At 41.6% G+C, this 16,630-nt stretch overlaps 1 protein-coding gene across 2 annotated transcripts in view; it reads right to left on the reverse strand.

Annotated features, from left to right (window-relative positions):
• Positions 1–16,630, reverse strand: part of SYNE1 (spectrin repeat containing nuclear envelope protein 1) — a 471,658-nt gene that overhangs the window by 153,390 nt on the left and 301,638 nt on the right. Inside the window, exons 93-96 of one of the 2 annotated variants that reach the window (XM_081530296.1) lie at positions 12,134–12,301; positions 11,684–11,845; positions 3,180–3,374; positions 1,494–1,667 (exon numbers count right to left, since the gene is read on the reverse strand). In XM_081530296.1, coding sequence (XP_081386422.1) covers positions 1,494–1,667; positions 3,180–3,374; positions 11,684–11,845; positions 12,134–12,301 — 699 coding nt within the window. Of the gene's footprint in view, positions 1–1,493; positions 1,668–3,179; positions 3,375–11,683; positions 11,846–12,133; positions 12,302–16,630 lie in introns of those variants that run through there. The other variant, XM_081530297.1, reaches the window with a different exon arrangement.

The following is a 16,630-nucleotide window of genomic DNA, read 5'->3' on the forward strand; positions in this document are numbered from 1 at the left end:
CCTAAATTATAATAATTAATATGAAAAAAATCTCAATCATAAAAAGGATGACCAGAATGACATATTATGTATTAAGAAAAAAGATGGCATTCATAATTAATGGCTGGGCATATTTCCTCCTGTCCCACATGTATGAAGTCATGCACACTGATATTTAACCTTGCAGATTAGACTGGGTTTTCTAGAGACTTGCTGGTTAAATGAAAGAGCTTTTAAAACAAACTTCACCCACGGGTAAAGTCTACTATGTTGATACTCTTTGAAGTCGATGACTGGCACATGGGAGCTCATCATCTATTCTCTATGCTTATATGTGTGCTTGAATGTTTCCATAATAAGTAGGTAAGAAAATAATATTACAGTAAAAACCTTGATGTCATTACCCCTTACATTAATTTCTAAAGACCTCACGTTGAGGAAAGAAATTCTCTGCCCCAGAAGACAACCTTCCCGTGTTGAGTCTGGCTGCCTATAACTACCGTTTTGCCAAGTTTTCCAAATAATATTTGTGAATTAGAACCAAAATTGCAACGGGCCACCTATTCTGTTTTTTATCCACAGTCACTGATACTAATTCTGTGCATTGGGTACTTAAATTCCTTATTAGCCACCAAAACAGATACTGTAAATTTGACGTGAGTTCAAGCAAGCCCCAAGAGATGGTGAAAGACAGGGAAGCCTGGCATGCTGCAGTCCATGGGGTTGCAAAGAGTCTGACGTGACTGAGCGACTGAACAAGTCTTTAAAAAAAATGTCCTTCAGGAAGCTGAAAATTTTCTAAAGAGTAGACACTCTTGGTAAAATTTTCAAAAGACTAAGCCCACATCTGTATTTCATTTAAGCTTTTATAAGATATTGTTTTTCTTCTAAATACGTAAAGTATACGGATTGAGAAAAATCACATATCCATACCACACTTTGTTACCATTATACTTTTCTGTAGTTAAAAAACATGTCTTGTGGGACCTTCCCTGGTGATCCAGTGGTTAAGAATTGGCCTTGCAACGCAGGGGACATGGGTTCGATCCCTGGTCAAGTGTATGTGCATGCGTACTCAGTCGTGTCTGACTTTTTGCAACCCCATGGATTGTAGCCCGCCAGGCTCCTCTGTCCATGGGATTATCCTGGCAAGAATACTGGAGTGGGTTGCCATTTTCTCCTCCAGGGGATCTTCCCAACCTAGGGATCGACCCTGTATCTCCTGTTGCTCCTGCATTGGCAGGCAGATTCTTTACCACTGAGCTACTTGGGAAGCCCCCTGAGATCCCTGCTCAGGGAATTAAAATCTCACGTGCTAAGGAGCAACTAAGGCCGTGTGCTATAATTACTGAGCCCACATGTTCTGGAGCCCTTGCACCACAACTAGAGAATCTGTACTCCCCAACGAAAGATTCTGCATGCTGCAACTAAGACTCAACGCAGCCAATAATAGATACATTTCTAAAAAGTCTGCCTAATGATGTTGGCATACTCCTTTGAGACCACTTTTGTACCTGGCAGTCCACTAACTGGGCCTCCATGTCCATGGGCTCCTTGGGTGACCCCAGGGCAATGTCCAGAGTGGCCTTCGTGCTCAAGAGCCAGTGGTCCAGCTGATCAGCTTCACAACGATACCTGTGCAGGGCTTGTTCCTGTCTCTGTTCCTCCAGCTGATCGTTGAGTTTCTCCTGATGTATTAAGTAGGATGGAACACAGATCACCTTGAGGCAGAATCACCAGGACTCAACACAGAGAGCAATGATTCCCAGCCCTGACTGCACACCAGAACCACCTGTGAAACTTCAAAAACAATCCCCAGTGTTTAGACCACGGTACAGACCGGTAAATCAGAATTTCAGGAGGTGAGCCTCAAGATTGGCATTTTTTAAAAATGCTTACAATGACTGTATGCCTGGAGCTATCTGTTCTTAAATAATACACCTACAGAACAAGGCAGATAATGCGGATGACAGAAATTGGTCAATGGTGTTAAGACAGTAGGTAACTTGACTTCAGAGTTTGGGAAACTGTAGGTTGTAGTGGGGACTGTGGCAACTGAAGAACATACTTGGTTCACCTAAAAGGGCAGAACCATGCAGTTTCAGGCAACTGATTTCCTACAGGAAGGAGTGGCCCAGTGCTATCGCTTTCTAGAGCAAAGGCAAAACTTCAAAAAATTTGGATAGGTCTCTGTGGATTCTTTAGTGATGGCAAATAATCCATTTTTTTAATTCAGGCCAATCACTTTATTTCACAACTCCACATGGGTTTCAGAGAGTGACTGGGGACAATATCAATGAATTAAAAGATTAATTATTAAGATACTCTAAGTATTTTACTTTAAAAGTTATTTTATTAATCCATTATTTTAATTAATTTTCCATTAAATTGTTTAGAGATTAGATTAGAAATATTGATTTAAAATTTCTCCAAAACAGGAAAATATATGGATACATGATTTGACCAGCTTTAAAGCAGATAAAACTGGAAACATCCTATGTCCCTAACAATAAGACAAAGGTTAATTGAATTATGGTATAATCCTCAGCTAAGTAAAATAATGTTAAGCGGATAACAATAACTGATTTTGTGCTAGAGAAGCTGCTAGACCCTAGAGATACAAGGACACAGACACTTCATAGGATCAACAATATGAGCATCATACATGTTTAAGGCCAGGAAAGGTAACAGAGCAACAACAACAAAAGGAAAATAACTTATTTTTAACACATATGGTAGTGTAACTAAAATTTATCTATTAAGTATTAAAGTTAAGTAACATGAGAACCAGAACTGCAAGAATATTCTCATGAATTAACATGCTTGAATTGGCTTCCAGTGACTAGGATTTATTTTTCACAGCATTAGCAATGCTATTCATAAAAAGTCTTATTTAAACACAGCAAACTATTATGCAAACCTTCTACAATTATTCCCCACAAAGCTCATGTCTACCCAGTATAGGCTCTCCACTGCCTCAGTTCTGCAGGCCTGAAATGAGTCAGAAATGGGTGAAAAGACACATTCATGGCTCCACACTGACTCAGGGCTCTATTCACGAGGTCCTGCGCACACAGTATACCAGCTTCTTGAATAGGAAACAATAAACATGTTGGTCACGTAAGTAGCTGGACATACTTGTCAACCCAACCCCAGGAGTTAACCTGGACGTGAGGGGGACCCCCGGAGTGGCCTGTTACCTCCAGAAGCTGCCGCTTCCCGGATGCCTTCATCTTGATGGTGGACATTCTCTCCGCTAAGACGGTGAGCGTGGACTGCAGGGCCAGCTGCTCTGCGGGCTCAGACTCCGGGGACTCGGACACCAGCTCGTCCGCGAGGGCCGACTGCAGCTCGCTGATCTCCTCTTGGAGCATGAGAATCTCATCCATCAGAGCCTGACGGAAAGACTGTGGAATCACACTCCTGTGTGCAGTTTTTTTGCACTGAGGAATCGTGGCACTTAGCCAAGCTCACTTGGAAGTCATTGAACCAACAAATAGAGGGCCTTCTAACCTAAGTTTCTAAATGACATTGCCAGACTGAAAGTCAGGAAGTTTCTGACTTTAAGATCATTTGCATCGGTAACTTAAAATTAATTAATCCGGGACAAATTAATTAATCCGGTTTTCAATAGGCTCGTCTGTAATCTGACGGGGGGGTATGTGCAATTAATTCTGTCTGAGGCCACAATTCTGTGCTGAAAATAAAATTCATCACTTTCCTCCTCAACGTGACTCCTCCCACTCCAAATTTCCCCGAGTCTGGAACAAGGCTGCATTTTAATCACAAACTCATATCATACATACAGGAAGAATCTGTCACCTGTTTCTATGCCGTTGCCCTCTCCTTACTTTTCTCCTCTCCCCAGGTTTAAAATTTGAAGTTTCTCAGGGCTACTTTCTAGACCCCGTTTTCCTTCTTCACAATCTCTCCCAGGCCATGTCCATTGCCAAGGCTTTAATTCCTTTCTCCTGCAGGACACTTAGGTAGGAGAACAAAATCTCCCACCCCAAAAGGTCTCTGGCATGCAGATTATTTTGAGCGGAGAACAATCAAGGCCCAAAAGACTCAGGAAAAAACTCTGACCTAACTACTAAAAGAATCTATCTAGGAGACATTTGCAAAGAATAGGAGTGGGTGTGGTGAGGGAAACTCTTATGGAGTCCACTTTGCATCCCTCTGTCTCTGAATGGCCCAGCTAACACATGCCTCTCAAGCATTTGCTTTGTGTCTCCTTGGGCAATTCATTTCTGTGTTAGACAAGAGCCTACTCTTAGACTCTGGAAGGGGTCCCCCTCCCTGAAATACAACTGCTTTCACCTCCAAAACATCTTGTTTGTCTCCTCTGCTCCCACCTAAGTCACAACCAATTCCTTATCTAAATTGCTTTCTCCTTATCTGAATTGCTCTCATAGTCTACTGGGTGGAGTATCTGCTTAAACCCCTTTAAAAGATAAATCAGATCCTCTCACTCCCTTGCTTTACAATACTTAGTGGCTTCTTGCCTATAAACTAAAATCCAAACTCCTTACAGCATTCATGCATTCTCACACCTTCTGCCCCTGGTACCAGGCTTCCTTCTTGCTCAGTGCATCCCTGCTTTCAATCACTCCAGGATCCCCAATGCTTTCTCCCTCAGGGCTTTTGCACATCCTGTTCCCTCAAGGTCTGGAATGCTCTTCTCCTCACTCTCCTGAGATGGGTCTCTTCCTCCTTGGAGCCTTAGGTTAACCATCTCATCTTCAGAGAGGCCTTTCATGACTACTCATTCAAGAAACAAAACAAAACTCTATTGCTCTCTTTAAATAGCACCCTATTTCCTGTTTAACAGTCATTACAATCATACACTGTATTTCTCATTTTTTGTATTTTATGATTTGCACTTTGGCTAGAATCTTTTTTTTTTCCCCATTTTTGTGGCTATGCCATGCAGCTTCCCTGACCAGGGATGGAACCCATGCTCTCTGCAGTGAAAGCAGAGTCCTAACCACTGGGCTGCCAGGGAAGTCCTTAGCTAGAATCTCGACAGGAGAAATTCTTATTTGAGATTTCAATGATGTATTAGGGAAAACAAAAAACAAGCCCTTCCACAGGAGGAACAATCATGACCCAAGTAAAGAATCACTGATTTTGTAGTTGCCAATATTTCATAGTTTGCAGTATACCCCTACTTGCATGATTCCCATCTCTTCCGCAGGCTTTGCTGTAAGCCAAGTGCCTCCTCAGAGTGGGCTGTCAAGAGATATTAAACCAAAAAACAGACCCTGTTTTTTCCCTAATATCAGGATATCATCATGTCCAATTGCCGTTTAAGTAAACTATGATACTGAAATATTTATATACATCTAGAAAAGTTCAGACAGGAAGTGTATATACAGTTCTGTGAATTCTCACAAACTGTATCTACTCACGCTCCTGCACCCAGACTGAGAAAGTGAACAGCCCCAGGACTCTACAATCCCCTTGGACTTCATCCTGTTACAGCCTTCCTCCTTTCCAGAGGTTACTATGGGGTGGACTTGCAAAGTCATAGATGCTTCTGGTTTTGAACTCTCCAGAAATAGAGTAACTCCTGATGTACTGTCCTGTATCTGGCTTCTTTCACTCCCTCCACGACTGCGACTACGCAGGCAGAAAGAGTTGGCCCTTTTCAGGGTTGCATTGTATTCCACTGTCACCTGGTTTGTGGGTCTTGTCCATTGAAGCCTTTCTAGTGGTATCTCATTGCAGCTTTAATTTCCATTTCCCTGATGACTTCCCTGGTGGCTCAGATGGTAGAGTCTGCCTGCAATGTGGAAGGCCTAGGTTTGATCCTTGGGTTGGGAAGATCCCCTGAAGAAAGGAATGGCAGCCCACTCCAGTATTCTTGCCTGGAGAATTCCGTGGACAGAGGAGCCTGGCAGGCTACTGTCCATGGGTCGCAAAGAGTCAGGCATGTAGTGTGAGGGGTTTCTGGCTTCTAGTTCTGTTCCACTAACTCATGTGGTGTTTTTGCTAATATAACACTCTCATGATTATTATAGCTTTATGGCTCACTCTCATCCTTCAATTTTATTCATCTTCTTCAAGGCTGTCTTGGCTATTCAGTTAAGAATAGCCAATATATATTTTCAATATATATTTTTTCATACATTTGCAATATAATTTAGAATTATCAATCTCTACCAAAGAACTTGCTAGGATATTTTCATAGGATTGTAATAAATTTATAGACTGTTATTGCTTGTTATATATTCAAAATTCTTTTTTGTTCAGTATACTATTTTCTCCTATTTTATAATCACTTTTGGTATTTGATTGCCAAAAATATAAAATTCATATCATTTGGTCTGTTTTAAGGGCTTCTCCATAACTAGACTAACCTATTGTCCTTTTTTTTTGCACTGATTCTCTGTACAAGATGAGCCCCCTTTGCTAATGCACACCACATTCACTCTCACTCATTCTGTGCCTTTCCTCACATGTTTAATAGTGCCTCCTACCCACTCCTGTTACTATTCCAAACTTTCAAAATCCTTGTTTTCCCAACAGATCTGTTAGAGTCTCCTTTCATTTACCTCCCACCACTGTAACACACTATCATCTTGCTGAGTTATGTATAATGTGCTGGTAATTCACTTCACCCCCTAAATCATATGTTAATGAAAAAGTCTATTTCAGCTGTGAACACAGTAGGTGCTCAGCATATCTAGCTGAATTAATTCCAATTCATTATAGACAAAACAGTTATCTGAATCATAAAGCAACCAGAAAAAAAAAAGCTTCCTCATTCATTTAATCTCAGTGGATTTGACCAATGAGGTATACAGTGAAGTGAACTACTTCCTTTTCAAACTCACAATGTTGTAAAGCATCTATCTGAATGTCCTGAAGTAAGTGATAAAGGAATTAGGAATCCCAGAACTGCTGATTTCCATAATGTTAGAGTCAAGCCTCTCTGTCCATGCTTCAGTTTACTCTCAGGGGAGAGTGGATATTTTGGGGAAGGTTGTTAAGTTTTAACTTCAAAACCTACTAGCCAAATCTACAGGGAGATGGGATTTCCTTTTGTGGTGATGTAAATGTTTTGAAACCAGATAGAGGGGGTTGATTTTAAGACATTGTGAAAGAACTCAAAGTCACTGAACTGTACACTTTAAAATGGTTAATTTCATGTGATGCGAATTTCACTTCAATCTAAAAAACAAAAAGATCCAGCAGCTGAATATGTCTTTGATCTGTAATTCGTTTCAACTGGTGGCCAGCTGCTTCCTTCGCTACAGCATCTGACTCAAAACTAAGGAGAGGAGATGAAATGTTCCTCTTTGTGTTTCTAACTTGTGTTTACAAGGAGGGCATGTGTATGACCAGTCTGTGGCTTAAAGTACCTTGAGCTTTTCTAAACTGACTCTGGGGAGAACACGGAGTACATATCCGGTTCAACAAGAAAGGTGAACATGAATTTCACTGTGACTTTCATAACTATCTACATCAGCTCAGTCCATCTCAAACTTTGAGTGGTTATATATATTAAAGAAACAGAATCAAAATAACCTCAGAGCTCTGCCTCCAAACCACCACTGGGCTCGTGTGGCAAAGATAACATACATCCACAAAGGATTAGCTGCCCATGGTAATGAAGGTCCCGTAACACGCAGAACAGCCACAAGTCAGCTTATGAACTGCACTGATGTCTTTAAATTAAACTTACTGTTCAATTTCAAGAGGGTAACAGGAAAAACACAAGACTCCACCCAAATTCAGTAGGTTTAGACAGGTATTTAGAAGAAAAATGTAGGAATTAGAGTAGCTCTTTAAAGAAACATTACTTCTAAGAGCGTGTTGGGGGAAAAAAAAATTGAAGTATTTTTATTAAATTTTAGAAAGTACTAAAATTATATTGGGCCTTCTTACCCACATTCCATTAGGCTTTATTTAAAAAGAGTAATTCTTGAAATGTGCTCAACAGTCCCACGGGTCTGTCTCTTGTTTCTACAGCACTTGGACAGAACAGACCTAGGAACACCCCTGGCCCCAGCCTCTGACCACCCTCCAACCTTTTTTCCAGTCGCAATCTTTGGCATCAGCCACTCAGCTGTCCACAATCACCGGGACCAGCCACCATTTTTTGAGCTTAACTCCTTATTATCGATCAACCACAAGCTCCCAGATTCACCAGAATTATTCCACTGAGGTGAAGGCTGCCGCCAACTGCCTGGTTAACATGCACCTGCAGGTCTCCTACACCTCCCTCTCTCTGGGTTTCTATTTCGACTGCGATGATGTGGCTCTGAAGGGTGTGGGCCACCTTTTTCTGTGAATTGGCCAAGGAGAACGGCGAGGGTGCAAACCATCTCTTGAAAATGCAAAATCAGTACGGCAGCCGCGACCTCTTTCTAGACGTGTGAAAGCCGTCTCAAGATGAGTGGGGTAAAACCCCGGACGCTAGGGAAGTCGCTCTTCTCATAGAGAAGAACCTGAGCCAGGACCTTTTGGATCTGCATGGCTTGGGTTCTGCCCACGCAGACCCCCACATCTGTGACTTCCTGGAGAACCACTTTCTAGACGAGGAGGTGAAACTCATTAAGAACGTGGGTGACCACTTGACCCACCTCCGCAGGCCAGCTGGTCCCCAGGCTGGGTTGGGCAAATATGTCTTCGAAAGGCTCACCCTCAAGCATAACTAGAATCTTCTGGAGACCAGTGGCCATTGAGGAGTCCCCCTAATGTCAGGGCTGCCTGAAATCCCTCTCTGCAGCCACTAGGCAGCTTTTTAACACTCTGGAGCTCTCTCTCAAGCCTTGGTCCAAATGGGAACAATAAAGTTTTTTGTAGCATTAAAAAAAAAAAAAATAGAGTAATTCTATCATATCTTAGGGTTTTTAAAGTATCATTCCAGAAGTCAAAAACCAATTTAGATATTATGATACCATTAGCTTTCCATGTGGGCAGCACTGTCCAAGAATTTGCAGAATTTAGCTATAGACAGTAAAAGTTAGCAAAAGTAGGTCAGATGGAAAATGTTAGATTTGTGGTGATACAAGAAATTATACATTATTTATATTTCTTTCCCTCTCCTTAGAGCATTAATATACTTGTTAAGTTCAAATGATGGGTAAGCACTGAATTAGAATTACATCTCCTCAGTGCTATAATTGCTAGCATCACCACTCTCAATTTAGAAAGGGATAAAAATCATGTGGTTGGCCTTAATGACAAGAAAAGTCACAGGTTCATTTCTAATTTATAATACTTAACATTAACGTGCAATTTTGAGTTTTCTCCAGTAGATCCCTTAAACAAAATAATAATTCTGCTGTACATTCAGTTTGTGTGTGTTTTCATACAATGCCTGAGGGGCAGGGTGATGCTGGTGATTGGGAGCTAATTTGCATTTTAATTACAAACTCTGGAAGGTCACGGCAGACCACCAGGACCCTGCTTTCAGTTACCAAATGTTGTGGGACCCAGTAAAGCGTCTTTGGGAGCTCTGGTCTGTCACCTGAGACACAAGAATGATGAGCCCTGAACCAACACAGTGATCAGGAAGTACCTGAAAGTAGAGAGAATCAAATTTTGTAAACCCTCTCCTGGGACGCTGACTAAGTCTGTGACACTCAGGTTCACTCTAATCAAGCCTTTGCACAACTTATCCCCAATCCTTTTTGTGCATGCGTGCTAAGTTGCTTCAGTCACATCTGACTCTGTGCAACCGTATGGACTGCAGCCTTCCAGGCTCCTCTGTCCATGAGCTTTTCCAAGCAAGAATACTAGAATGAGTTGCCGTGCCCTCCTCCAAGGGATCTTTCTGACCCAGGGACTGAACCCATGTCTCTTAAGTCTACCTGCACTGGCAATCAGGTTCTTTACCACTAGGGCCACCTGGGAAACCCCCAATCCTTTTTGGTTGCTTAAAAGAAGCTGTAATAAAATGCATGAAAGTTCTCTGGCTAGTACAGGTACAGTGAAGGGTTGGAGGGGGTGGTGGGCAGACAGAGCCCCGGGAAGCACACTGGGGCCACCCAGAGAGGCCCCTCAGGTGACAGTGAAGTGGATATTGACAATTACAAAACCGAGGTATCAGTTAAAAAGGGCTGTGGTGCTCAGGGGAACACAGCATGGTAGTAACAGAGACCTAAGTCCCTCACTGTCCTTGTGATCGGCTTGATCCAAGTAAACAAAGGTTAGTTTTAATTTCATATTTTTATAGCACCCTCCCCAAGCCAAATGGACTGTGGGTAACTTTAAGATAGCAGAAAGACCCACAGACGATCATTTTACCAAAACAAGGCCTGTAAAAATGGATGCTGTACACTCTGATGTCTATCTTAAGAAGCTATAAGAATGTCAGAAGCCTGAAACCACTATTTCTCAATGCTGTCTCTAGACTAAATGTTTTCACTTTTGTGTTAATACTGCAAGGCCCTTTATTGTAAAACAGTATAATTTTATCTTGGACTATACGTATTAACAGGCAACCCAAGGTTACCATGGGTTCCAAAAGTATAAAGATTTTAAGTAAAGACAGAGTACAAAGTTTCGTTCTTAGAGCTGACAAATTTCCCAGTCTTTATTTGATAGACACATATATCATATCATGCTTTCATAGCTCTAAATTAGCATCTAAAATTATCTCTCTTTTCCTCTGCCTTTGATAAGGTTGTCATATGCTTCTGAGATCTGGTTAGGGGCAGGCAGCATTTTCCTGTACCATGGTGACTGAATATTTAGGTGACTGCACACCTCAGTATCTTGGACCCAGTTACACCTGCTTGTGCAATAATAGTAACCCGATAATGTTGCTAAAGCATTAACCAGACCTTAACCTATGCACTTAGCAGGCATTTTAAAGTGATGCATTTCTAACAGCATCTGAGCCAGGTTAATGTAATCATCTCTGTTTCTCACCTAAAGCTGAAGCATCTTCCAGGGTACCTTTTTATTTTTTTCCCAGTGTATCTTTTAATAAATGATTCAAGTCTGGGACCACCGCAGGATTATAACTTGGAAATCCTTCTTCTTCAACTGCTTCTTTGCCCACTGAAGACTCAGAGCTATTCTAAGTGGTAAGAAGGTACTGGGTACACACTTGGTTGCTCAGTCATGTCTGACTCTTTGCAACCCCAAAGACTGTAGCCCGGCAGGCTTCTCTGTCCATAGGATTCTCCAGGCAAGAATACTGAAGTGCGTTGCCACGCCCTCCTCCAGGGACACACTGGTTAAGTTTATTTAAACAACTCACTGGAAGTCCAGCAGTTAGGACTCTGTGCTTCCACTGCAGGGGGCACGGGTTTGATCCCTGGTTGGGAAACTGAGATCCCATAGGCTGGGCAGTGCAGCCAAAAAGAATAAATTCATTAATTAAAAAAAAAAAAAAAACAATACCCAGAGAGGGTAGACGTTATAAATAAAAGGGGTGCCTTTTATTCTTATGGTAATAGTTCAAAATGAAATAAAAATAATGTGGCAACAATAAGGAAAGACAGTTTATGTAATAAAGGCGAAAAAGCAACACCAAGGCTTGAATTTCTTTCTTTCCCTCTTAGATCCCTCCCTGAAGCAATGATGGAAACAAAACCACCACCTGGAATCTTACTGACTCTGTAACAGCGGATACAGTGAAACATGCCAGCCTGCTCTCTTAGGCACTGGCTTGACCAGTCAGTCATAAATAAGGGTACACCAGCTCGGTCAAGCAGGAAGCTGAAGTCATGGCTGTTCTTACCTGATGCTCAGCCATCTGGCTCTCGGGACTCCTGCCCTGCTCCAGACTCTCACTGAGTTTCATCTCGACGGCCTCCATTTTCGTGGAGATGGACTGCAGGGAGTCCTGGTACTTCTGCTGGCGTTCCAAGGCTTCATAGAGTGTGCGCTGCTTCTCACTGATCTAAAGCAGAAAAGGGATATTACCAAACGCTTCCCACCCCTTATCTTCTAGATTACGACATTTCTTTCCTCACCGCTTTACCTCTGTGACTCAACCGAGGCTATTCAACTGTACCTGGGATGTGTAAACATTAGGCATTTATTTCATAAGACAATCACTAAGGAAATCTGATGTCCTGCGTGTGTGCTCAGTTGCTCAGTTGCGTCCGACTCTTTGCGACCCTAGGACAGCAGCCCGCCAGGCTCCTCTGTCTCGTGGGCTAAATAATCCCACATTTGGCGGACTTACCACATTCTTTAAGGTTTCCCAAGAGCGCTGCAAATCGTCCAGCTTCGCAGTAGCAGAAGGCTCCAGTCTTGTTTCATAGAGCTCTTGGGGTGGCAACGTGCTGGGGGGAACCTTGGCAGCATCGGTCTGTAACTTCTCAGGAGATAAGGCTTGGTAATAAGCGATGTCCTGTGGGAGCAAAGTACAATGTTAGATTCAAGAGGAGGACAAAACTTAGGTCACTGTGCTTGTCATGCAGAGGAAAGTTTTAGGATGCATACCTGGCCCCGGGGGTTACAACTATCAAAGTGAGTAAACTCTTGTGATAAGAAGGTCATATCAAAGCACACTGTAGTTGCTTTTGAATTTTGATTCATATGAAAAACTATTTACCAATATTTCAAGTTGCCAAAACTCATTCCTATTTTATATTTGGCAAAATTAAAATACAAAGAATTTAACTGGTATACACACTTCAAGACTGATCAACCAGAAAAAAAGGAGAATCTAAATGATGTATTTCCTGAAATGTTGACTAATATGTTGACCAGTTTTGAATAATTTTTAAAAACCTTTGATTTAAATACATTTAAATCTTTGAAAAGTTGTTTTTCAGGTATAGCCAGATTTTCAATATTTGAGTTCTTTATTCACAGAAATTAATTTAAATATGTTATATATGTTACTTAAATATGTCTTAATTAAACATGTTAATAAATATGTTACTTAAATTATAAATATATTAATATTTAATAAGGGAAAATGTAATGGGGAGGTTAAAACTACTCTAAGAAACAAATAATAAAGAGGTTTCCTTCTATTCAATTCCTGGAAGAACACAAGAAACAAAGTGGATGCTGAAATAGGAGGCTTCTGAATTTTTTATTTCTTGGGCAATAAGTAACATGACATATTTTATTAGTATTGATAATATAATTTATTATATCAATATACATAATTCATATGCTTTTAATTGTTTTTATGGTTGTATATCTATATATTTATAAAAATTGAAGCGGGGAATACTGTTTATATCGTGGAAAATGCTATTATAAAGTTCACTACTTCACAGTTGAACTGTTTAAGATTAAAAACCTGAGCCTTATTGATGATAATGTCTTGGTAAAAAGTACTGAAGGCCTCAGATACCTGGGAAGAACCAAGGCAACAGCAGGAAGGAGCCTGGTGTCTTGGGGTCAATATTCGGGTAGAAGCAGGGTCGTATAGTAGAATGAGTTCAGACAGGAGTCTGACACTGGAGGAGTCAGGACACCTGAGAACCCAGATGAAATTCACCTCCTAGGTAGCTATTCAATTGGATCCCTCATAGCTCAGTCAGTAAATCATCTGCCTGCAATGCAGGAGACCCTGGTTCGATTCCTGGGTCAGGAAGATCCCCTGAAGAAGGAAATGGCAACCCACTCCAGTATTCTTGCCTGGAGAATCCCATGGACAGAGGCACCTGGTGGGCTACAGTCCATGGGGTCACAAGAATCTGACACGACCAAGGGACTAAACCACCACCACCACTACCATAGAACAGGAGCAAGTCACTCACATCTTGTGCATGGGCTCCCTCATCTGCACAACCCTGGGTGGACTTGAGGATTAAATAAAGTGATATCTGAGGGGCCATGAGACCTTCTACCATCTTCTTGTTATTGCTGAGGCCTCTAGGGAAGTCCTCCACATTTATTGATGACACTGGCGCATGGAGACTGGTTCCTTTTCATTCCTAACCCTGTCACCCATCTTGAGCAGCTCATCTTGGTATTTTCAAGTCCCTGACAACCTTATATCCATCCATCCTCGTCTACTTGCCCTCCTTGAACATGATAGGCTGTCATCAATGAACTGATTCACCTTGAGTATATTTCTGACTAAGTGATGTAAACCCTTCTCTTGCCAACAGCTGTGTTTCCTTTGCCCCTTTAAGTTCTGCTTTGACCACTTGGAAAACCCCAACTATGACTCAATCCAACTTTTCTTTACAGAATGCATGTGTGTGTGCGCACATGTACACACACACACACACACACACACACACACACACAAATTGGGATATTTCTGCAACTTCTCAAATTTTCAAAGGTCTGTCTATATTCAGACTCACCTCTATTTCACTCTTTCTAGTCCTCTTGAGTAAAGATAATCCTCTTACCTACCCCTACAACCTTATCCATCTTCCCTTTCTCAAGGATTTTGGTTCATTAATATCTACTCCATCTCCATTGACTTTCCCCTTAGCATATAAATAAATCTTTTCTGTCTGAAAACACCTACACACAGTCATCTTTGTTTTTTTCTTTTAGGGTATCATCTATTAGAAAGTTCTACAAATCATAATATAATGACTCATTACACACAAATACAATTTGCACACACGTTTGTAACCATCATTTTCTCCCTTTTGCTTCATAATTCAGTTCCTGAAGATGGTAGTTTACACTTGATATGTTCACCTGTCCACTTCTAAATACCCAACGGAGCCTTGATACTAGTGACTCCACTAAAAGTGCTCTGGCCATAATCATCAGTGGCTGTTTTCTGTGATATAAAATGATTATCTTTCGAATCTTCTCTTGCCTGGTTTCTCACTGGAATTCAGTACCACTGACCATCCCTTCTTGGAAAATACTTTCCTTTTAACCTCTCTGTTCTCCTCCTACCTCTCTCGTCATTCAGTCTTTCTCTTTTGTAGTTTGTTTTTTGCACTCTATTCTTAAACATTGCTGTATTTATGAGCTCTAGACTCACATAATGAGTTGTACAAGTTGACCTCATAGTCTCTTCAAACTCAGTACTTGAAAAAACAAAACAAACAAACAAACCAAAAAACCACATGGAGGATAAGAAATGGATTTAGGAAAAATGATGAAGTTTTGTCCATCTTTCAATGAATGGATGAAGCTTTATCCATCTTTCTAATCACCTCACTTGGGATTTATTCCTCATTCCTTCTCTCCCTGACCACTGCTGCACATGTAAGGATGAAGTTCTATACCTTTGCCACAGCACGGGTTCAAGTTCATGTTACAGCGACAACTTCCTAACTCTCAGGTTGCAAACTGGCAGCCTGCAGGTTGCCTCTAGCCTGCATATATTTAGCTTGGCTTATACGGTGTTTTAAATTATTTTGAATTTCTCTTCAACCAGAAAGGGAGTTTTTTTAAGAATCCTGATTCATGGCTTCCCCAGAAAACCAGACGCCAGGTAAGACAGGACTCCGCGATCACATGCCTACAGTAATTCTAAGAGAGGAAAGGCTGCCTAGTTCATGTGCAGAGGCTCTGTCCAGGGCCCCACAGTCCCCCCGGCTGTTTCTTTCATTTCCATCACCAGTAAATGACTGGTGGTCAGTCATCCGTCTGAATGACTGGACCGGACACCAGAGTGTGTAAACTTTTGTCCCTCACTCCCTTCCCTGGCTCTAGATTTCTCCATCACCATCCTCCTGTCTACACTGATACTGAAGAATCTGTTCTAAAGCTCACTTTTGTGCAGAGCTTCTAATTAAACTCCTTCAGTGGTTAACTATTAGCTCCTGGACAAAGTTCAGATTCTTTGTGTGGCATCAGGGTGTGTTTCCTATACCCCTCTCACTTTCATTTCTCCCCTTATCTCCTCCAAATCTACGCTTCTCCCATTATACTGACGTATTTGCAGTTGCCTTGCTAGGCCGTTTTCCTTCCTGCTGCCTGAAAAAACTTCCTATGAGTGCTTCTTTCTGCCTGAAAGACTTCTCCTCACTCTAGAGCACGCCAACTGCACCTGACTTATACTGCTTTAAAGCTAAAGGCGGGGTTCCCCGACCCGCTGAGCCCCAGCGTTGTTTGGGTACTTACCTTGTGTCCTTCCTTCACATTCTGCTTCCCACCCTCATAGCACTTGTCCCACTGCACGGCCACCGCGTGCCTGCTCTCACACAGTCTATGAGTTCCTTAAAAACTGTGCAAGTGTCTTTGAATCTGAGTGTATCATGGAGTATTTGGCAAATAACAGGCAAGTATATACACTCATTGGGCTTCCCTGGTGGCTCTGCGATAAAGAATCCGCCTGGAATGCAGGAGACTTGGGTTCGATCCCTAGGCCGGGAAGATCCCTGGAGAAGGAAATGGCAACCCACTCCAGTAGAGAATCCCATGGACAGAGGAGCCTGGCGGGCCACAGTCCATGGGGTCGCAAAGAGCCAGACATGTCTTAGCAACTATACAACAATAACATATATGTTCATAAAATGTTGTATATGTAAAAGCACTAATTTTTTTTTTCTTTTTGCTGCACTGCATGGCATATAAGATCTTCTTACTTCCTCAACCAGGGATCAAACCCATATATTCTGCATTGGAAATGCAGAGTGTTAACCACTGACCACCAGGGATGTTCTCTAAAAACACTTCTTTAAACTCTATTATTTTGCTTACATGGATGGTATTAATAGTACTATGAGTGTCCACAAGGAAAAGCAAAAAGTTGTTTTGATGTAAAAATTTTAAATACTTTATTATAAATAATGAA

This window comes from Giraffa tippelskirchi, chromosome 9, assembly GCF_054371585.1.
Source record: "Giraffa tippelskirchi isolate mGirTip1 chromosome 9, T2T-mGirTip1v1.2.pri, whole genome shotgun sequence".
NCBI classification, from domain to species: domain Eukaryota; kingdom Metazoa; phylum Chordata; class Mammalia; order Artiodactyla; family Giraffidae; genus Giraffa; species Giraffa tippelskirchi.